This window comes from Ptychodera flava, chromosome 12 (assembly GCF_041260155.1).
Source record: "Ptychodera flava strain L36383 chromosome 12, AS_Pfla_20210202, whole genome shotgun sequence".
Taxonomy (NCBI): domain Eukaryota; kingdom Metazoa; phylum Hemichordata; class Enteropneusta; family Ptychoderidae; genus Ptychodera; species Ptychodera flava.
The window spans coordinates 24,592,144-24,616,202 of record NC_091939.1 but is presented as its reverse complement, the minus strand read 5'-3'; the positions used below and the strand labels follow the sequence as shown (position 1 = coordinate 24,616,202).

The 24,059-nt window shown below is 38.8% G+C and overlaps 2 protein-coding genes across 4 annotated transcripts; both read left to right on the top strand.

Moving 5' to 3' along the window:
- Positions 1–2,991: 2,991 nt before the first annotated feature.
- Positions 2,992–17,766, top strand: LOC139145476 (thiosulfate sulfurtransferase-like). 3 transcript variants are annotated; one of them, XM_070716676.1, is made up of 4 exons: positions 2,992–3,127; positions 5,583–5,828; positions 8,468–9,066; positions 16,434–17,766. In XM_070716676.1, exons 2-4 carry the CDS (start codon positions 5,671–5,673, stop codon positions 16,721–16,723), a joined length of 1,047 nt encoding a protein of 348 aa, XP_070572777.1. In that variant the 5' UTR covers positions 2,992–3,127; positions 5,583–5,670; the 3' UTR covers positions 16,724–17,766. The 3 variants fall into 3 exon arrangements, with proteins under 3 accessions (XP_070572777.1, XP_070572776.1, XP_070572778.1); XM_070716675.1 differs by having other exon boundaries at positions 3,022–3,118; XM_070716677.1 differs by lacking the exons at positions 2,992–3,127; positions 5,583–5,828 and adding an exon at positions 6,482–6,872.
- A 1,972-nt stretch (positions 17,767–19,738) lies between these two features.
- On the top strand, positions 19,739–23,433 carry LOC139145475 (intraflagellar transport protein 20 homolog). The gene is made up of 4 exons (XM_070716674.1): positions 19,739–19,908; positions 20,309–20,394; positions 21,283–21,386; positions 22,808–23,433. Exons 1-4 carry the CDS (start codon positions 19,782–19,784, stop codon positions 22,887–22,889), a joined length of 399 nt encoding a protein of 132 aa, XP_070572775.1. The 5' UTR covers positions 19,739–19,781; the 3' UTR covers positions 22,890–23,433.
- Positions 23,434–24,059: the final 626 nt, after the last annotated feature.

Below are 24,059 nucleotides of genomic sequence, written 5' to 3'. Positions count from 1 at the left end.
TCGCTGTGGGCATTACTATTCTCAACTGGGGTACAGTTTCCAGTCGTAATGTTTTTCATTGTGTCCGGGGTATAAAACCTTTCCTTTTCAAACTTTCACTGTGATTAACACTAGTCCACATCTTGTCAGTGATTAAACATGTTTCAAGTTTAAATGTTAAATTCTGGTCTCGAGCCCTCCTGTTCGACCAAACTGAAATTACCCCTCCCACTTTGGCTCGTCCAGTGGGTGTAGCAAGGGTCGTGCCATCGCTTAGGAAACGGAGGGTGCATTAATTGTTGCATTTCGATGCACATTTTGATTATATTCAGAAGATTTTGTGGCAAAAACTCAGATAGAGAAGCATTTATATTCACATCTCACTTATTCATGACTGGCTGAGAGCAGCACTTTTTTAAGTTAGCATCATTACGCCATTTATTATGCCAAGAAAGATGAAGCCAAGACATTTTGCCCTCCCTGGTCTCAGCCAGAAATGGTTATACCTTACAGAGTTTTTTCCCACGGAATGAAAACAAATGTACTTGGGCTGAGGCCCAAGAATAATAAATACATTAATAATAATGCATACAGCGTGTTCATGTGTATGTATGTATGTATGTATGTATGTATGTATGTATGTATGTATGTATGTATGTATGCGCGTGGGTGTCGTTGTGTGTAGCCTGTGTGACGTAAGTTGACAATTGTGTGTTTGGTATACAGAGTGAACAAACAACCCTCCAACTGACAGCCACACAGCCAATCGCACGGTCTTACTATCATTGAAACTACATAGAGTATGAATATATGTAGATCAGAACAGATATGTAAATATTGAAGTTATAATTTCCCATATATTTCCATATTGCTATATTACTATATATTGCTATTCAATAAATGTACAACAGTGTCTTGAACTTTGCCACTGCGCATGTAAGAGTTCAAAGTCTACTCATAGAGCAAACACTTATGGCAAAGAAGAGATCGTCAACACGAAAACAATCATACAAGAAAAATTTAACCTATGTAGAATAAAGCAAACGATATACTATTTCTGCGTTTCTATAACAAATGAGAGAAAAGGTATCTGTGATTTCATCGTATAGCTGTGACATTCAAATATGACTGGGCGTAAATATTCAGCCTCAAAATTCATACATTTTTGTTTGAGTCGGCTGCATATTCCTTGGGTCGATATTACTGAATACTGCCCTCGACGGTTTACTGTAACAAATTATTAACCATTTGTCTTTTTGATGCTGGGGCGCGTCAATTTTAAGGCAGTTCGCACCTCGATCAAAATTTTAACTTCTGTTAAAATTTCCCGGAAAGAACCTCAAGCCAAGTCAGAGGTCAACGAGCAAAATTTGGTACTACAGAAACTAGTACGTACAAATTATGCTATATTTTCCGACACTAGACATTCATAATGGCCGCCATCCAAGAGATAACTATGTGAGAAATTTTCACAAAAATAGCCCGTGAAAACTTTATTCATATGCATGAGCTTAAAACTTATCTCCCATTTACAGACCGACCAAAAACGTATTGTAAATGTTTAAGAGTCCGAATATCTTCCTCCGAAGATCATTCTAGTCATAGTTATAATAATATCGGCGATCCGTACTTTCGATTGGTTAAAATGGAAAGACTCAGAGCAATTCAAAACCATTTGTATTGTCAGTCCCTTGCCACAGAGGTTAAAGGTTGGAATAGTTATGTTACAATGAGCGGGAATAAAGATCTTGGACACAAATGTACAATGACAGAGACGAGGCCTTATTATGTAAGCTTATGCTTATTGTCAACATTTGATATTGATAAAAAATTATCATGATGGGTTTCCTTCGACGTCAACTTTTCGTTCGACATGAACTTTAAGTTGTTTCGATCTCAGCTTCGCAAAGAAGCAGTGAATAAGTTATAGCTCTAAACGGGAGAGATGAGTCATTTGACTTCACAACGATGAGGGCGTTCCACAGGATATGTACCGTACGGCTGCCAGCAAGAACATGTGACCCACATTGCAGGTGTCACAAATGCAGAACAAAACTCGATTACTAAATGTCGCACATCACGACTAAAGAAAAAAATCAAGTTATCAGGCTGTTAATGTTCTTTGATAGCGCCCATATGAATTGTAAATTATTCAAAGTTAGTTCAAAGATTTTACGATAACGATGTCCCATATATGGAGCAAGACGATTCTTATGAACAATATACTGTACCAATAAATAGTTCGAAGTTTGGGGTAAAATTGCAATTTCTCTCATTGACAAACTGAACTTTTGACGATGTGCCTGAGAAAATGACCGAGTGTCATTTCCGTCCGTAACGACAAACTGGTTCTTGGGAGGGCAATAATCGCTGGTAACATATAAAAATGGTGAGCTCATATTGAATACCCCAGTTAACAGTATTAGAATTAGAACAGAGTACGGCAGAGTATGTGATTTCTCGAAGTACCGTACAGCAACGCCCGCCTAGCACACTATCCCAGACTTGAACCAGTAACATATCACGATTTCTAGATTTACATTTTGACTATGAGAAATGAAACCGGGGCATATATATCTCTCTATCGGGATATATAATGAATGCATGTGATAGAAATTGGAAATTGGAAACTGCTCGAAAGCCTTACAATAGCGAAGTGTTTCTAGCACTGACGAATCACTGTGTCGTGTTTTCTAGTGCAGGGAAGCTCTTTAGGCAGCTGAAGCCGTTCCCATTCAAACCGCCATATATATGATAACAGAGCGGCTCCTTTCCCACGTGTTCCCACTGCTGCAAAGCGTTGACCCCGGCCATAAATTACAGTCGCGCTGAGGTTTATCCGAATAGGCGGGTCAAACAGGGTCAATTGTCAAGGTAACACAATAACATGGACAATTTTATTGTCCTTGCGGTTGTCGAGCGAGCGCCGGACGCGTCTGTAAATGCTCACCTGAGGTAGGCAGGGCAGCGGATAGCGATTAATATTTAAATTAGGCGCCCTGCATGTAGGACAGTTTCTGTTCTTTTCGGCAGAACTACACATGTAAACCTGAGGCGATCAACGGGTGTATTTTGATCAGACGGGACTGTGCCACAGTCAGCGGTGACAACACAGAGACCAAGAACCTTTTATTTCGCTGTAAGTCAAGTAAGTCAGTCATCGAAATATTAATAAGGAGATCAGCTCATACAGGTTTTTTCTGCCAATTTTACGCCACCTGGCTTCAGGCAAAAGACCAGCCTTACAAATTAGTAAAGATAATAACTTTGAACTTGATATTATCCGCCAAATATGTCGTTTTTTTTTGCATTCATAGACAAACGGCTTCTCTTACCTCGCCTGATGGGATACAGAAGAGCTATCGCTAAATCACGTTTTAACTTTAACTACAATGTCATTTTTTTGTACTTAAGTTTGATTAATGGAAAATTATTGCATTTACAAATTTGTGGGCCATTGGCCTTACACATCTTCTCCATGGCGTTTAACAATAACGAGCAAATTTAAGAAAAAAAAATAAGAGTACACGACAGGCAGCTTTTTTATCATTGTACATGTATTTTGAACAGTATAAAAGATACTACATCGGGAGTTTGTACACAATCGCCATGGCAACCGGACCTTTATGGCCCGATATATGGGTCACCACACTAACGTTACCGTAACCTTATCAGTCGAAACAACTGGGTGCCGAGCTAAAGGTCAAAGGTTAATTTTATGTCGCCTGTCAAGCGTCATAACAGTACCTGCGGAGTGTTACATATTCTACACTGTAGTCCAAACAAGGCAAGGGACTATTTGCCCGAGGGCAGGTGACTATTTCCCTGACGCCAGGCTGAGGAAGCCAAATGGTCTCCTGCCCCGAGGGTACATAGTCCGTTGATTGGGCTATGGTGTTTTTATTATATGCCTCTCTTACATAGTTTTCTCTCAAAATGTTTTGGTTTATTTGCAAATGACAATCATATGCTTCATTTCCCTAATATATGCAAATCCGCTGAGAAATACAACGATTTTCATCATCAAACTGTGCATTTAAATCAAAGTTATGTGGTTCATCGATAAGTCATACATAAATTGTCTAAAAACCGTATTTTCTATGTTAAACATGTAATTTTATCATTTTTTAAACCCAGAGTCAAGTTTAAAATAGTTCCGGGTCGTTTTCAGTCAAATGATGACTATACAGCCCGTTACGTCATCAAAAAGTAAATCCTAGAATAAGGCGACTTTCGATATATAGGGCATGAAATAATAGAGCTTTCCGAATCGCAAACCTGTATCGTTCGCCTCTTGCCCGTGTGAACTTTGACTCCTTCGGGTTTTCTGTAAAAAAGCTTCAAATTTCAATCGCTGGATGTAAATTTTCCAAATCTTGCTTCTCGGCGCTCTTCAACTGGAAAAGAACTAATAGTCCTGATGAAATGAAACAAAAATTTACAACCTTAGAAAGACTCCAAATTTTCAGCTGTCATCAAATCGATATTTCATATCACAATGATCATCAAAAGCGACCAAAGGGGACAAACATGTCTTGGTTGCATCATATTTGGTTGAACGGAAAATACATTGGTAACAATCTTTGGAAATTAAAACATGTGCTGTCATTATGGTAAGAAACATCGACGCATTAGCCAAACTAATACGGTTCTCCAACGGTCGTGGTTCTCCCAAGGACTCTGAACAATTAGGTTTCTACCATATTTGAAAGCTAAATGAACCTCGGGGACAGATACTCAGACTGTCAAACTTTACAATTCTTTTCTGATCTATCACTTGTTGAGAGAGAGGAGGGGGCTCATTTTAAAGCCCTTGGAGCAAGAAAACTTTTTTCAGCGTCTTGGTTTTTCGAGAATTGAAAATTGTATTTCCCCATAGATTTAACATAGTGATGGCGGCCATTTTGATTTTCAAACATCGGTAAATGCTAGGCAATGGGTTTCTCTAGTACCAAACTTTGCTCGGTGACCCCTGATTTTTATTCTTGATTTGGTAGGGGAATGGTTAAAATTGTCAATGAGGAAAGTTTGAGGAAAAGTTTCAGTCTTTCACTTTCGAGGCGATACTACCTTAAAGAGCGTGCTTGAACATAAGAGAGGATGCCGGGATGGTGAAAGTGGACTTAATACTGTAATATGACGCTATACAACGGAGCATGTGCGCAGAACACTACACGCAATACAAAATTTTACCGCTTTGAACATTCGCAGTTTCCAACGAGACATGCGTGGAAGTTAAAATTTGTAAATGACTTCAGTTTCAGATCGACATGAGCCAAACTAACTGTATTTTTATGTAAGGGGATGTAAGGTGTTTTAAATCGCAAATATCCTTTAGTTTTTAAGAATATGAACGTAGAACAGTCAGTATAGGCTAACCAGATTACGCTAGTTCAAGCATTGGACCGTTGCGAATAGACGCTTTAAAGCAGCATAATTTTAAATTCCGCCGAATTGACTCACGCGAATAAATTTCATGCGAGCGCAATAATCCGCAAGAACCTCATTTTAGAACCATTTTGAAGATATATATAAAATATCATGTGATTGACTTACATGAATACATTTATTGAATACATATCGCATTCATCCGTTTCTTACAGACAATAAAAACTCCCAATGATAGCCAATGATATCCAGCAAACCTTGAAATCATAGCTGTTTCATCGTTATCAGATAAATCATCGTTTTATGCGATCAGTCAGGGTGAATCAATCCCTGGGACGCCCAAGCTGGGTACTTCAACAACTTGCTCCGATTCACTTCAACACACAAAACAACACTATGGGCTGCAACGGCAGCAAAACAGCTGAGGTCAAAGACACGTCAAATAAAGACAACCACCAAAGGTAAGCTTCTTTACTGATGGTATCCTCCAACGGTTCTCGTAAGCCTATGAAGTATCAGTTGTGAATTAAAGTTGGTTAAGTCTGTATAGGGGGTCCAGCCTTCTATTGAGCCAAGATGTTGTAATGCCAGGGGCATCAATGACTAAGGGTGTTAGAGCACAGCTCTGAGTGGCTTAGGCTGAGTGGCTTCACCATGTGTAAAGATTCTTATATATGATCTTATGAAACTGTAAGTTATCATCATGTATCGTTTTTCTGTCAGAAACAAGGCTTTAAGAAATTCCCTTAATTTCCTTTAAAAGCCTGTGAAAAAAAAGCGATATCCGCTGGATGGCCCACTAGAGTTCCTGCGACGGCGATGGGTGTTGGTGGGGGTGTGGTGGGGGTGTTGATGCATGGAAAGGGTGGGGTAAGGTGAGAAGATAAACTTTTTCTGTCTACCAAGAATGACTTGTTTCCCCACGCAAGTAGATCTCTCTTCCTAGCAATAATGGCATTTTCGACTCACTTCAAATGAGTGAGTGGTTTCATTGAATGTAGAGCAAGGGTGAAAGAAATGCGAATTTTCATGATTACTCAGCTATTTTCTGACCGCCTCTCCCGAGATACCCGCACTCTGCGATTAAAACCACTTGATCGACAGGTACACATGCGCGATACTTGAGCGAACAGGAACCAGTAAGAAAACATTTCTGCGTTATCTATAAACCACTGGCAGTTTGATAACTTTCGGTTTCATCTGCGCAGCTGCGTCCCGTATGACCAAGCTGTGAATCTGCTTTCCTAAAAAAACTATGTGATCAATGATGTAATATCTATTTTTTCTACCCAATGAAAAATATTCGTCCTTGTTTCGGGAACATAGATGCGCGCAGTGTCCATTATATAGGACAACCTTGGACTAGAGTGGAGAAGTACGCGTGCCCTCTGCCATAACATAAACAGAGAGCCGTGCTCACTAGTCCATATATACAACAAAACCGTAGGTAGACAAAGTCGTATTTCACTCGTTAGTCGGTGTGCACCGAGAATAGCTGCATTAAGGTAAGCCTTCCAGAAAAGATATACATGTATGTAATTCTCTGATCCAACTCAAGCGTCATCATACACTAGGCCATGCACGCCAGCCACACTTACAGATACCTGTACGTTCAAGTTGTCAACAGAGAGATATATTTTATAAGCTAAGAGTGGCGTCATGATACTAAATTATATCAAAGGTTGATGAACTAACACTAACAGTTTGTCGAGCAAGAGTTTTAAAATACAGTCTACCTGCCAGGCGCCTGGTCCTTGGTAGACCTAATAGCCATATCATCTTATGCAATTCTGTGAACTAATAATTAACTCTCTTTTAAGATACGACTTTACAGTTTTACTGGGAAAGCTACATTGTGAACCATTGCGAACTTAATTTACATTGTACTGTATAATAAGAGTTATACTTGTTAAACCATGAGTTTTGTGGTACGGAGATTTCACGGCGCTGGACATTCTATTGCATTAAAACCGGCTGGAATGGGGTTGTCTATAGCACGGGCGTTGAGTGCTGTTTTTAAGCCATACTTAGTGCTCACAAAGCAGTTGAAGTGGGTGTCATATGTACGGGATCACTTATACGTCACTTATACGACCATCAACACGACATGTGTCATCAAATCTAGAGCAGGCGATCCGTCAGTGTTGGGTCATAACGTTCCACGATGTCTCAACCTCCATGCATATTTTATAGCGACGGTTGAATTGTGATTAACGTGGACGATTGTTTCGGCCCGGAAATTAAAAGAATTTACGTGTGGTGGCCGTTTGACCGGCAAGTATCTGTCATACACACACGATCAAAATGCCAGGGTCAGACTGTGTGTGGTATTATAGAGATTAGCCTTTACACGCTCCTAGCTTCAGTAGGTCAGCCACAGTAACATGCAGTTGCAAACCTCATCATTCTTTGCGCACGACCTGTTTATTTGTTACGGTAGCCACATCAAAAAGCTGCAAAACCCGAAGTTAGTCTCATGAGAATGCTTAGAACTTGAAAAAAAAGAGCATGAAGATAATAAAAGCCGCAACTTGACATCTTTCAAAATCGCGAAATACGTTGGCAAAGGAAACTAAGTGTTATTTAAAGCATTTCTGTTACGAAAGACGAGCATTTTACGCTCCTAAGCGCAGTGTTCTGGGCTTGATTTTATCGGGCTGGAAATAGTTTGAGTGAGATTTGCATAGACTGAGTGTTCGTATCACGACAAAATTAGAACTTACAAAGTCGGAATGCCTAATGATGTAGAAATTCTGCTCATCCGACAGCAGTGCAATTTTATCTTTGTATGTTTAATATTAACTAGGGATATACCATCTATGCTCCTGGGACGACTATATACGTGTAATTGTGCACGTAATTTTCGAATATCATGTGAAAATGCTGGCTAAAATATTTTGAACATAAGCAATAGAACCGAGACATCATCAGGAATCAAGTATCTTTCTCACACAGGACAAGAACGCGAGGGTTGTGCCCAGAACGCTGTTGCCTGGCAACGAAGAACGATTTGTTTCATTGGCCCCTTGTAGCTAGGACGCTCGCGCGTGGAGCGCATGTGTGTGGACGTTCACTGACCGCTTTTCATTCTTCCTTACAGAATGTCCGATAAACAAGGGAGTACTCCGTTGTTGGTGAGCGCCAACTGGCTGGCTGAAAAGTTCAACGATGGCACTGTCGGCGATATTCGCATTCTTGACGTTTCCTGGCACATGCCACAGACGCAGAGGGACGCTGCGGCCGAATACAAGGACAAGCACATCCCGGGGGCGCTCTTCCTAGATCTGAACACCTGCAGAGATACCTCCTCTGAGTTGGAGATGATGCTACCGTCAGCGGATACGTTTGCTGATTCTGTCGGCAAGCTGGGCGTCACCAATGACACGCATGTCGTTCTGTACGACAACAACGATAAACTAGGCATGTTTTCAGCCCCAAGGGCCTGGTACACATTTCGTGTGTTTGGACATGCCAAGGTGTCCATTCTAAATGGCGGGCTGCCGAAATGGATTGCCGAAGACCAGCCGACAACTGACGAAATTCAGGAAGTGGAGTCGATCACGTACACTCCGGCGATGCGCAAAGACCTCGTGAAGGACAGAGAAGATGTTGAAAGTAATATATCGGAGAAAAGGTACACCCTAGTTGATGCACGCCCTCCTGGTAGATTCAAGGGAGAGGATCCAGAGCCGGTGCCAAGTAAGAAATCCTAATGCTTTCCAAAAGACAAATCAAAGTATCTTGAAATTCTTTCCCTTGAATTCTGAAATAAAGATCTGAATGAAAGACTCATAGCTTAGAGGTATTGTCAACATGAAAATTTGATATGCTTGCATGATATTCTTTGCAGGAGGCAAACCAAAACTTTTGTTTGTTTTTTTTAAACATCAAAATCAGATGCCACACAATAAATTTAGGGCCAGAGTACTTACTGTACAACATCAATTTTACTAATTTTACTAATATTTGACATCGGAATTAGCAGCATTTCTGGTAAATTCAACTGGGAAAAATAAATTTCGATTCCATTTTACCACCACACTAGCTGTACAGAAAACCAAAGAATATAAAAAAGTTTTTGAAGGTCCGAACAGGTGCCTCTCTCTCTCCCACCCCCACGAGGCGCTGCCTCGGGTGAAATTCGACGCATCTCCATGGATAATAATACAAGAATAAAGTAGTAGTCGGTGGAGTATGCGTGTACATACCATAGACTTGCAGTCAAACGTTATAATCTCACGTGCAATATGAGTGGCATTTACTTTAATGTAAGTGAAGAATGATATAATTGAAGTCCAACTAAAAAGACCATCGACCATGGACCCTCGAGAAAAAAAACTATGGTTGTATTGATACAGCACATGTGTACCTAATATGACGAGTACCCAGAATCCAAGAATACTTTATTTTCTCTCTGACTTTCGGTTAACGTACGTCAATTGTATGATAATCTCTGTATCAAGTCTCACACGGTGCATCATTTGATTCTGCTCTGCGTTAAGTTTTTATTAGTTTTACTTCCCACATGTTTTGATCGACGTATCGAAACAATAGCGACATGAGAAGCAAAATATTGACTTGCCCCAAGTCTGTGGGCATATAATTATGAAAACAGGGTAATATAAATTGAAGGAATAAAACGTCAACAAGACAGTTGGTTCACTGACGAGGTGAACGCGATGGCCACTAACTGCTGCCAAGAAAAGCCAAGCAACTAGGGCCAGTTAGAACATGGGCTTCATGGCACAATGAAGCGAATTTAGCAGTACGCCCTCACCGACCAAATTTGCGTTATACATTCGTTTTATCCCGTGAACCCTGACCTCCCGTCGAGAAGGAAGTTTCCGGAACGCAGACGTCTTTCCTAAAGAAACCCAAAATAAAGTTAGCATAATAATCTCTTCTTTAGTCAGTACGTAAACACGATCCTTGCTTGTGTACATCCGCACAAGCATGCATTTGCCCACGTACGTCTCTGCCGGGGTTGATCGACTACACCCGAGCTGAAATGACGTAATTTCAACCACAACTGAACACACACCGCGCCGCCGCCGCACGCGACGGGCACGCGACGGACCAGCAGACGATCTCTGGTTACTAGGGCCAAGACGCGTTTGTACACTGTATGTATTAGGATGGGTATGCAACCGCTCATATGAGTTCTCAGGACGTGCGTTACCAAAAAGGGGGACAGGGGACACTTTTTTCCGGGGCAGTCACCGTCACCAAAAGATTAGTAAAACTCCATTTTTTTAATTTAACAAATGTTTTGAACACTGTAAGCTCAAACAAGGAAAAAAAATTGAAAAAGATGAAAAATTCGATGGCACACTCATTTGCATATACAATTACGTCATCACAAGAGCAAGACTACTAAACATGATTCACCTTTAGTTTTTTATTGTCTTGTTTATATACAGTTCGGATATACATTGTGCATTTTTAGGCTTACAAAATCATAGTGGAACACTTGCAGTTCATGCATAAAGTTCTGCTGATGTACAGTCATTTTTGATTATCAAGAAAAAAAAAATTGTAACTGATCCTGATTTTTTTTTTGGCAGTGAAATCAAGGACTGATTTTTTTCCTTCCAACATACTTGGAATACCAAATAATTTTATTATAAAGGACTCAAAACTCTTAGAACAAGCTACAGGCAAGCACAATATTTTGAGGCTTTTATAAATTTGATAATGCAAAACCACTGAACCATTATTGAAGCAAAGTAATAGTTTAAATATTTAGTTTGAAGGAAAACCTAAAGAACAGTTTTAACAATATCCAGTTTAAAAGGACAAAGTCACTCATTTTTTATATTATTTTAGTTTAGTTTCTCTTGAAACATCATTTACTCAATTCTTTGACTGAAATATGCCAAATCACCAGATGATACAAGTAAACTCTCACCCTGTACATGGTTATAACACATGAATTCTTCTTCTATGCTACATTTTTTATTACATACCAAAAATTAAATGATGGAAGAAATCATGCATTATGTCTATTTACAGGGTTGAGCTGTGACAACTAGTGATTGGGCCATTTCACTGTTCTGAACAAGAAAAGCAATATTTAGAAATCAACTAAAACTTGGAAATGAGCAACTTTGTCTCTTTAATTTCTAGAAAATGTACTGTAAAATTCTATATCAGATAAGGGAGGGAGAAGGGGTGGATCTGAGGAACAGGTTATTTTTTCCTAATGGAAATTTTTAATACAGCTTCCATATGTTGGTGTGAGTGTTTGTGGAGACAAAAAATATTGCTATGACAAATTACATGTATTGACTTTATTTTCATCTCAGATTTCATTAAACATTTGCAGTAGTGTCAGGTATAATGGTCACAGTAGTATCAGAGGCATACAATGTCTACTGCTGCAGCCATAATCATGGCATCACAAAAGATCAGTTTGGCAGGTGCATAATGTCTACCTTCCCACAAGTGCAAAGGATACAAAGAAGATTTGATGGTTCACGACGGTATTCTGTTTTGTTCATAAAACAATATTGAGCGAGTCCTTGTCACATGGCATAATGAAAATTTGATGTACATACACAGGACATATTAAGGATGTACAAGCAATAAAACTGATAGTATTGTCATTTCCCTAAATTGTCGATTTTTGGATTCTTTACTGTATTAAATGTGTAATTTTAAAATATGGGGGTCACTGCGCTCAGTTGTGAGAGACAAGACCATGAATTTTTTACCAATGCCGTTTCTATGGGTGAAATCTTCTAATGCCATTTATCTCCACATTATCCATTGTGACCATTTAATATCATTTTATCACTATTATGTGTTTCTTTTGACTTAGCAATGTGCAAATTTTCATGAAAATGGCAATTGGAACTGCTTTTCCAGCGATTCTCAATGTAAACCTATGGGAAAGGATAAATTCCACCCGTATAATGCTTGTACATGCCTTTTTTTCTGTTTTTGTTGCAAACATACTGAATTAATTGTGTCCAACACAAATAGGAATGACTGAATTCTGTAGCTACCAGTCTATACATTACACTAGGTCACAAGAGGACAATCAGTTTGATTACATTCATAACAATTTTTGTCAGGCTATATGCAATTGAAAATTAATTATCAAACAGAGAAAAATCAATTATTTAAACAGTCATTTTTGTGAAGCTTCACAGGCAGTAAAATCTCCAGACAATTGCATAGAGCAAATATTATGCCACTTGTGTTGACAGGATGAAAGACAATGTAAAATTAAACAATTATGACATGAGATGAATATTTCAGGAAATCAAAGAAACAGTTAAGTAAAAACTTGTACATTATGTTCATTGTCAGTTCCAGAACCAGACATAGAAATCTGGCATTCACAGAGGCCATTTTATGAATAACAGGAACAGAAAAATCCTATTTCCTTACATGTTATATCAGTGTTAAAATATATCAATAAATGATGTAGCAAGGAATTGTCTGTATAACCAGTACCTCCCCCATTATTTGCAGTTATCTTGATAACGTAAACTCTCTAATGGCATAAAGGTATAACACACACATGTGCAGTATTCGAGTTGTAGATAATCTGTGAAACATGTTTAACATTAAGAATATTGAAAAAATTCATACAAAAAAGTACAAAGTCATAAAAGCAAGAGTCAAACTCTAGTAACAATCAATTTGTTCAACTTAACCCAGTCTTGGGTGGTTCTTTTGAAAATACAGGCTTATTAAAGGTACAAAAGTTCTGCATTTTTTGTTTTTCATGGTATTGTGATGATTTTCATTTGAATCAAAATACATTTTTATGGTGTTTAGCTCACCAAAGGTCCACAAAGTGTAATTTTTGGCAAAGTCTTGATTCTAACTTGTTTTTGAATCTGAATTAAGTTTTGGTCCAAAAAATACCCTTTACACTACCTTAAAATTTGCACAGTGAAGTATTCCCGTCTAATGCTAAATTTTGCTAGGTGAGTTGAGCTGACCCAGCTTATGACTGTATATCTCACTAAACTTGCAACATGAACTCCTTTTCAAGTAAAGCAATTAAAAGATTTTCCCCAAGATTGTCTTTATTTAAAATGAAGGATTTATGTTTATAAAAGTGTCAGTGCAGTGCAGTGCAGTGCAGGTGAAGGAATTTCATAGAGCATGAATTCTCCTATAGCACCATTTTTGTTATGAACCAAAAGCTGGATGGAACCAATCATGAATTTTCTCTATGTACATGGTGCAAGGTTCAGCTGTGTTGGAGGTTTTACCCATTTTAGTGTGCAGAACAAAACTTATTCCCAAGTTATGCTAAATTTTGCTTGGTGCCAATTATCTGTTCCAGCTAATGACTGCAAATTTCAATATCAACTCTGTATACTACTTTTTAAGTAGAGCAATGACATCTTTCAAGATTTTCTTCATCAAAAATGAAACAATAATTTATGTTTACATTATATCTCAGGTCATTGTGCAGGAATTGTGTAAACAAAGATCACAGCTGGCCACCTGGTTAAATATTACCGGTAGCGGTAACTATTGTTTTAACAGCATGTACATGTAAATAGTAATTTTAAATTTTACTTGGTAAAATGAGAATACCCGAAGGAACTCCCCCCTAAAATGAAAGTTATTAGATTAACTCTTAGATTAACATATTTTGTAAAGCAAAATTTAACCAACAATGGAAAAATTTCTACAAAATACATGGCCTAGTCTGTAAAGTGCCCTAGTCATAGCTGCACTATGACATTGACAATACTGTTTGATTATCAAATTATCGTAAAATGTGTGTAAATAAATCACATAGCTTGTGCCTTTCAATGGACACTATACATGTATATAGCAGCACTTCACTTACCTACAGATTGCTGAATACAGATCAATTTTACTACATGTCTACAACAGACTTTGATAATGTTTGTAACAGTGTGCCTTCTATGTTAATAAAACCTGGTGATCCGTATATAACACACAATAGTGTTACTGTTGAATAGAAAATTCTCTACTTTAATTGAATACAAAAACTCACAATTCATACACCTTTAAGGGTAAAACTGGTATACATCAGAAAGTTGTACAGTTCCCTTACTTATATCACATACTGTTACCTCAATCTGTCACTTAGAGAAAGTGATGAAATCACACCGAATGGTGAGGGAGGATTCAGAGACCTTGATTCACAGCCCTGTAAAGGGATATTTGCAGAATCGTGTAACGCTATACAATTGAGAAATGATGCAATATGCAAGGTTGAAAAACACGGCATAGACGACTGTCACTTATACTCAAAAAAGTTGTTGCAGTACGTATGGTCCAAAATTTCTCGAACAGATGCGAGGCTTGCAGAACACTGTACAACTGTCTGAAGTCAGCACGGTATAGGAGACGTATCAACTGCGAGACAGATGCATCTGGCCAACCAACAACATCCAGTGTCAGGTGGACCTACATGACCAGAAAACAGTTGATGCAGGCATTGAAGGAGAAAAACCAGCTGATAGAAAATGGACAGACCAAATACTATGCAACGTGTGTTGACAGGATGAAAGAAAATATAAAAATCCAGAAGCTTAGATACAATGGAAACCCTAACGAATAAGGTTACCCGGCATTAAAAAAAAGTGCTCGGTTACAATACCAAAGGGAAAATGACACATCGACACTGTACACAGCAGTCAGCAGAACCACAGGCTCTAGAGTCAATGCAGGCGAACCGCCAGCCGCCACTGATACAATAAAAAATTGTATCAGTGGCGGCTAGCGGTTCGCCTGCATTGACTCTAGAGCCTGTGAGCAGAACCATGCCATCGCATGAGACTGTTCATCACCCAACTAAAAATCGAAGTTGAAAAAATGCGATAAAAATGACTGAAAAACCTAATCCACCTACCAGAAACTTGATAAATAACAATGGTACATTATCTAATAGACTAACAATAAATCTACTTAGCTGTATATTCCGAGTACCGGACGAAAACGGTAGACGATCCGACACCCCTGTGCTGTGTGTCATGCTGCCACCATGCCACACACTGATGCAGTCGCGCGAAATTGAACGACGCCGTTCTTCAAGATGACGTTTTGCGGTTAATTTTGCGACAGTCCGATTTACCGTAAAACGAAGTTTGGTAACGCACGTACCGAGAAAAAGTGACTCACATTATTTCACCATTCTCTCGAATGTTCGCCTAACTAGTGAAAAATAAACAGCTGCACGTTAGTTTTCTTTGTGTTCTAAAACGTAAACTGTGATTGGGGTGGCGTATTTCGAGGTCTATATAGGCTATATGGGAGAAGGCTGAAAATGTGTTTCATACCCTGGTATATCTAAAACCTTCTCACTCGCTTACGTGAGACAAGTCGAACGAACGCGCGCGCGCACGCGACCATAGTTACACCTAAAGACGAAACACTCTCAGATCTTCGTCGAACGAAACGTACACTTCAGATGGTCGTTGAGGGCGTCGCATATGCCATCTTTTTGCTTTTGCTTTTATTGTTCCAGGACGCCCGTGGTTAGCAACGACAGTACTAATAAAAGAGATTAAGGCCATCATGGTCCAACATAACAGTCGATGCGCGCGTGCAAGTGAGCCGACAATCTGATCTCAATCATCAATCGCTCTGTGCACACTATTCTTCTCGTGCCGTTTTCCCCTCTATATATATACATATATATATATATATATATATATATAATATATATATATATATATATATCGAAGTATATAGATGTCCTCGAGGGAAATTACAGTGCTCAATGCAAAAAACCAGAGCGTTATAAATAAACAGATTACTTCAAGTACAAAGTAATGAAATCTATTACTTAAATTTCATGCATCTTGCAATCCTCACTCTATCTGAGGATTGCAAGATGCATGAAACTTAAGTAATAGATTCATTACTTTGTACTTGAAGTAATCTGTTTATATATATATATATATATATATATATATATATATATATATACATAGAATAGAAAATAGTGCACGAAGCTAAAAACCGAATATCTGTACTAGCTAATGTTGGTCAGGGCTGCGTACACATGCGCTGTCATGAATTTAGGAAATATTAGACCTATCTCTGTTTATTTCTCCCCATAGACATCAAACCTGGTCATATCAAAGGCAGTGTTAACATCCCCTTCACGAAGACTCTCAATCCGGACACCAAACTACTAAAGGAGCCTGACCAGCTGAGGGCAATCTTCAAGGAAAATGACGTCGATCTGAGCAAACCCGTCACTTTCGTCTGCGGTACCGGTCTCACGGCAAGTATCCTGGCGTTGGCGGCGCACTACATCGCAAAAGTTGACGTTCCCATCTACGACGGCGCATGGATGGAATGGTTTCTGAAGGCTGACGCAGACACCATGGAAAATGTCCCGGAGTAAATAAACACAAAATAAACTGTTATTAATTGACAGTTAGGATCCAGTTTTGTATAAGAGCTCATGTTGCAATAGGGGATTTTCAGGGGCGTGGATTTTATGCGCGGGAAATAAAATAAACTAAGAAGAACTTTATGGAATACTGAGGTCCTGGAACTCATGATTCAGCTACACTGAGTTACTGGAATAAAAGTACATGTAATTCACTAGTCTTTTGTGCTGCGAAAGCTCGTTGAGTAGCAACTTCGTCAGGTCGGTCCCATAATATCGACCAACAAATACGATATTGCCCTCCAAAGCCTAGCTGAGTTAGATACGGGCAATATCATGTTTATCAAGGGCACAGCCGAAATTTATTTGACCAACGATCATAATGGAAAGGTGAGAATTTACACTTAAAACCTTCAACGACATTTTCTCAATCATGATTTTTATAATGCTTTAAGAAATGTACCATTGACTTCGCATGGTATGATATCTAGTCTCTTTAAAAATATTTGGAAAGGGTATTATGAAGTCTGTAGCCCTCTTTCTGGAGATTTTAGGAAACTGACGTATTTACATTGACGATTATAGGTCCTCCTTCAGTTAAAATTCCATTTGTAAAATTTGACGCATTTTACAGTATTTTTTCAGTTTTTGTAAACTGCTTCTTATGTTGCAGCTATGATGATGAGGTGCATCTAGATATCGTGCATGCACGAAATACATTGTTTGTAAACAAGAAACTCGTACAAGCGCAGTTCAGACGACTGTTGCCCTTTAACTCAATGTATTCGAACAAGATATTTCGCGTTTTTATGCCAGTACTGTATAATGTATTCGACCAAAAGCGCCAATGTTATGCCACAGACAAGGACCCTGTGGTTGTGCCAACTCCACCAGTACAACATATATAATACGTACACAACAGTACAAATTTATATGACACTTTTGACGATATGTATATATTTTGCTGCCGATCACTGCATGTCTTCCGCACAGTGCTGCGCTTCCGTTACTGTGTTGGGAAATTCTTCCCAATAAACGTGAATATTGAGTAAAAATTTGCTTTATGATGGGTTATTTCCTATGAAAACTATGTAGTAGTTGTGGTATATTTTCTCGTCAGGTAATAACGAAAAAATGTCGACGTCGAATATAGATAAATGGATTGGAAGGGAATACCCCACTATCAATATGTGAATTTATCGCAAATATTCATATTTCTACACTCAGTGCAGTGTGACAGAATTCGGACAGGGTAGTAAATTTCGCCTAAAGTCGTTTCGTAAATGACCAGCAATACGAAATATTATTACCATACCTTTCGAAACTTTATCGTGGTTATTCTCAAACTCAGTTGATACGACGGGAGTGATATTTCGGGGTCAAAGTTGCCAAAGTTTTGACCCCATGTCGATGGCGCAGTAATCGGACTGCAATCCCAGAAATCGGACGTCGTGTTTGGAATGTGATTAGGAGCTAAGTATTGATAATTTGAAACTTCAAACCACCAATTTTAATTTCGATGTGTTTAGAAAACTGTATATAAGAATATTTCATGATAATTAGTTATGTTTAATCCATGGACGACTCAACTATATTTCGACGTGTATAGCGCTAGATATCGGACACGGGCTGCCTCTGTGTGTGTTGCTTTCGGCACCTTGTATCGTACGGTGTGGCTAACTTCGCTAAGTTTGTTCAGTTAGTATTACTTATAATTGTTTCCATTGCATATTTTGTTTGTATTAGAATCGCACAGGCATTATTTAATACAAATAGCGAGTATATTTCATCGTACGACATTATTTACCTGTCAAGTTTTTACGCGGTAAGCCACTAATTACGTTTACACGATTATGCTAAATATTGTCTGTCCGAAAACTTGTACACTTCATACGTTCATTAAATGTACTTTTTTTCTAGAAACAACACTGCGCAGTTTTCGTTAAAACTACATGCAATCGTAGCGAACAATGGAAAGAATATTTTAAAATCATTATTCTCCCCCACATTGGAAATTCAATGTTAAATAAGGACTTTATTCAAATTTCAGTTACTGTGACCTGACGGCAATATGTTGACAGTATCACTGACGCGGTGTCAGACGACAATTTGTGACCGCCGCTCGTAGCGAACTCAATAGCTTCTACCAAAAAAACTATCGAAAACGGGACAACAGTGTTACCTGACTTAATATGAGGTCACATGACCTGTAAAACGCTGTCGATACGGAGCGAAGTTAGTGTAACTAACAGCATGTCACTAAATGTCCGAAAACTGAGGTCGTCCGAAAACTGTCACACTGAGTGTATTTAGTGTCGTTAAAAAAGTACTGCCCTATCAAAATATTTGCTGAGGGAAGGAAAGCCACTCGGGAAAGCAATGCACTCGTGTTGACTGAGACCTTTGGTTAACGGACGCTTTGTGCGAAGTCGTCGCCAAACCAATTTGATTTTCCGCACATGTGTTCGAAACTAAACGGAGAGAGAGAGAGAGAGAGAGAGAGAGAGAGAGAGAGAGAGAGAGAGAGAGAGAGAGAAGATTTCGAGAGAATATGTTTACATGCACACGAATGAATGAATTAGATAATTATGACATAAAAACATAACTGCGGCACAATATAATCTTATGATTTTTCTGTCTTATCGCAAACTGTATGGTGTTCTTATAAACTTTAACATTTATGCCTTCAAGGAGGTAGGGGCGCATTCACTACACAGCGTGTGCAGGAGGATGTTGAGATATGTCCGATCCAAGATCATCACAAGGTCATAAATTCTGCAAAGATGGGTTAAATTTTTGTAAGGACAGATTTATGTTAACCTTTTCATGTATATTGACATATCATCTCACTTAAAAATGTCTGCGTATGTGAAACAGCTGAAGGTCACTTTACTCGGAGAACTTGATGTTTCGAGGCTCAGGACTACAAGTAGATTAGTTGGTTGGCGACAAGCACGGAAGGAATACACGATATACCACCTCGGTTTGTATCTCTGCATGACATAGCGCCCTCACAGGTAAGTATGATTGCTGTGAACGAAAACGAGGCACATTCCTCAAAACAGACAAAATGGCTGACGAGGCACTTGCGAAAGCTGGCTTACATTTTGATGAACTGAACAAAGTGCGAGTTCTTGAACCAGAAATAGCTGGGCAAACAACAGAGCTAAAAGAAGAATGTAAGGAGTTCGTTGAGAGTAAGTATTACCATATAGATCACTGTCTTTTCTGACTCTGCCCACGGATATAACAGTGTGGCTGGTCGTGGATTCGCGAAGCGACCAGTGTATCTTTGTTCACAATCACAGCGTGAACGATGTTCAGTATTTGCGTCGTCGAAAATGACATCTCCTTAGTGAAATGACGTGGTGAACGAAAAAGAATTTGACGGTAATTACCTGTATCTTCGATCTAGCTGTGGTATCTCGGGACGCACCTGCAAAGGTATCATTGTAACCATGGAGACGGTACACCACTTGTTGAAGGTGTCGTGACTGCTGTAAAAAATGTTTGGTTCATGACACAAAACTAACCAAAATCACCGAGTTTAGAAAGATTAAGTTTGCTTAGGTAACGTTTTCTGATTTTGCTGAACAGAAATTGCTGAATTTCAGAAGATTGTGGGGAGTTTCATTGATGTTGTAGACAAGGTCGCAAAAGAAGTTGAAAAAGAAAAAATGAAGGTAAGTCTTCCTTCATGAACTTGTGTCTTGCCCTTCACTAGTTAACATCTTCATATTACTATTGGCCTGTTTGTTATGATGTGTCTGATGTGAAAATAGACACAGAAACTGACCACTGACTGAGGACGCTTATCACTCTGTGTGTTACCTCCATGCTTGAACATTTGTTTTAGCAAGAAAAAGAAAGCCATGCATGTGTTTATATTTTGGAAAAACGATATTTGGATATCCCTCAAAGCATTGATTTACATGATAAGTCTTGGACTGTCCTTCTTTTCTTGTGATTTTTAGCTCATATTTGGTTTGTATAAAAGTACCAAAAAGAGCTTATATTTACATATGGTGAGTGTCAAATATTGACAGGTTTATTATTTTGCCCCAGTAGAATTACCTCAACTTCTCCAAAGGATTATACCACTTGATCAAACAAAATTAATAAAAAAGTCTAGGCATGACACCATAACAGTCCCCCTTAAATTACAATCCATGCTTACTTAACACCTTCATCTTTTAAATGTGTCTTTATGGGCAACACCTTTACACCGGTATGTACTGTTTTACAAAGATTGATGGCTGGGCTGGCCAACTGTTTATAGGCTGATTTATGTCGTGTATTATTGAAAAACATCAAGGTGACAATGGTTCTGTTTATTTCATCAGTTTAGCGAGATCACCAAATAAGTCTCCATCTTTTTGTGCAAAAGATTCGTCTTCAAAGAAAGTTAAAAAACCCAAGACTGGAGCGACTCAAAATGGTTGGATAAAACTCTGTCTCCCTACATGGGAGTTGTACATTTTGGCCTATCAATGTTTGCCATCTAAACACTACCCAAAGCTTTACTAGTCCAAGAACATCTAATCAGACGAGGTAATTCTGTCATCTTACAGGCCATTGGGTCCAGGAATTTATTGAAATCCATCGCCAAGCAGAGAGAAGCACAACAGCAGCAGCTGCAAGCACTCATAGCTGAAAAGAAAACACAATTAGAAAGGTAGGCTGTACACTGTGGATAGTATTTCATCATTTTGCTTTACCAATGCAGGTTTCTTGTAGGGTTTTTCTTTGTGCAGATTGGTCACTTTCACAGAAAAGGAAAACATGTTTGAATACATGGTCTGGCACAGGTTTCACCAAATTTTAGAATCATCTGACCTAGCTTCGTTGACAAGTCAGTGTTTTTGCTAAGGTTTTGGAATATTGGTAAATGATTTGGGAACCCCGGTGACATTTCTGCTGTCCCCTAATCTGATTGATTTGATATACCAAAGGGAACCCCAGTAGAATGACTGGGGAACCCTGGTAACATTTACCGGTGTACTGGCCTTAACAAAAACACTGCAAGTTAACCTTTTCTGCCTTACCAGTTTTCCAAATTAATTTCTTGACACACAGTCTTTCCCAACTTTTGTAAATACTAGTAGCCAAAAGTTAATCCGTGCCACACTCCCACAAGTGACTGTCTGTGCTAACAAGAGTTCAAGCAAAGTCAAAACAACACCACGCATCCACACACATCCCACTAACTATCTGGGAATGCATCATTTGCAAGCGTTGGTTGTGCTGACCTGGTGGTGGTGATATTTTGAATACATGTGATTCTGTTGTTTCAACTTTTGCTGAGTTGATTTCTTTGTGATTGACTGATAATACTGCAAGGCACTAGTTGCACCTGAAAGTTTTAATTTAGACAGTACTGTCAAGCCCGTCTTATTGACCACCCTTACAGAGTGGTCACGTCTTTATAGTGGTCACCTTGCAGTGATCCCCTGGCATTTTACCCGTTAAGGCCCTCTATAGAACAAACAGCCACCTCTCGTGTGGTCACATGGAGTCGCTCAAATTCGGATCAAAATCTCTGTATAATGGTCAGCATATCTGACTTGGAATGAACTCTGCCAAAAATTCTTTAAATGGAAAGCAAGAAATGGATCTATTTAAACTGTCTATATAGTCACAAAATGATTCTTTCTGAAATTACATGCATGTATCATGATTTTCAAGAGATCTATGATATTGAACTTCATTACTGCTGCTATCTGTTTCTAAATTCACTACTCACCACACCACCTACACTAAAATTAATGCCACACCCCCCTCTATGGAAAGGCCACCTCCATATAGTGGTCACTTTATCCTGGACCCTTGGATGACCACTATACACAGGTTAGACAGTATATCTAGTTCCAGTATTGCCAATGGTTCAACGCAAACCTGTGTATTTTTCATTTGTCTCTCTCAGACAGAAGATTCACCACACCTACGTGCATTGAAATCACATAGCCATACTCAACCTTTTTTTTTTCCTGATTGAACGTGCATGTATGAGATTTCAGAAGTCATGCACATCTAAGACACTGCCTATCTCTTGCCTTCACATCTAAGACACTGCATATCTCTTGTCTTAACTTGCAGGTACAGAATGCAATACAATTCCTTGATGAAAGAGGAAGCCGAACAGACAGAATTCATCGAGCAATTTATTCTTCAAAAATAAAAGAAGATAGCTGCCATCCGTCCTCCCAGTGTACAGTAACTGTTCCACAGAAAGAGAAAATCATGATTTTTTTTTGTACATTTTTGAAATTGTATTTATCTGTTGTACATAGAATAAATGCGTACTGTTAAAATTTTGTATCAGCTACTTGACTAAAAGTGATATTTTCCAGGAGTAGTGTGTTATGCAATAGTGAAATGTCAATCTTTGGCAAAAAAAGAGAAAAGGTTTTGTTTCTCATCCCTGCGTGGGTTGATCAAGACAAGCTGTGCTAGCCCTTTTTTTCATGTTCACTCGAAAAACTTGCACGTAAAATGTCACAGTGTGTTAGGCACTGCAGAAAATATAGCATTTTATTGTCTGTAGGATCACATGCATGCAATGTACAGTTCTGAACAGATAAGGCATCATTGTCATCGTACTGGATGTCAGAATTCCTGTTGCATGTAAACATTATACATTCCTGATTTGTATATTTTATGAAGGGAGCTAAATCTTATGAGCTCAAAAAAAATATAAATAAATAAAAATAATAAAATGAAAATCTGCGTCTCCACATCATTGTTGTATGAGACCTTAGATGCAAAACAAACCTATTATTTTCTTTGGCCTTGGAGCTTGAGCGCACACATGAACTTTGAGCTATATCATTGCATTGTCACCCTGAGGACAATGTAAATGCTATTTGCATATTTTTTACAGAGAGTTTGCTGTTGACATCTTGAGTGCACTAAATGTCATCAAACCCCAAAGCTAGCAGAATAAACTTCCATTTTTTTTGTAAAAAGGAAGGTTGGAGAAGATCATGCAAGCTTAATATCCAAGACTTTAGGTTCTTGTACTGTGAAACACGCTGATTAGCATTCACTCTACAAATTTGAAATTTGAAGAGCAGTATACGTGAAGAGACTTTTAGCTCTGATTGCTGTGTGGATGTTAAAACAGCGAGACTTTCTTGACTTGTCTTTGTAAGGGGCCGTGGATAATTAAAACATGCGCATGGTAAACAAAACTAAGTGCGTTTGGCCTCAACCCCCTCCCCTAAATGAAAGTTTGGAAGTGCGAAAATCCAACCAAGCCTCATTCTGTATCCGCATCCAACAATCGGTAATTACGTCGCTATGAAATCACGCATACTCTACTGACCGCCCCCCCCCCCCCTGCATACCC

Coding starts and splice junctions, on each gene's coding strand:
- LOC139145476 (XM_070716676.1), top strand. CDS start 5,671: ATGCGATCAGTCAGGGTGAATCAATCCCTGGGACGCCCAAGCTGGGTA. Junction 5,829..8,467: donor AATAAAGACAACCACCAAAG/GTAAGCTTCTTT, acceptor TCTTCCTTACAG/AATGTCCGATAAACAAGGGA. Junction 9,067..16,433: donor GGATCCAGAGCCGGTGCCAA/GTAAGAAATCCT, acceptor TTCTCCCCATAG/ACATCAAACCTGGTCATATC.
- LOC139145475 (XM_070716674.1), top strand. CDS start 19,782: ATGGCTGACGAGGCACTTGCGAAAGCTGGCTTACATTTTGATGAACTG. Junction 19,909..20,308: donor ATGTAAGGAGTTCGTTGAGA/GTAAGTATTACC, acceptor TTTGCTGAACAG/AAATTGCTGAATTTCAGAAG. Junction 21,387..22,807: donor AAGAAAACACAATTAGAAAG/GTAGGCTGTACA, acceptor CTTAACTTGCAG/GTACAGAATGCAATACAATT.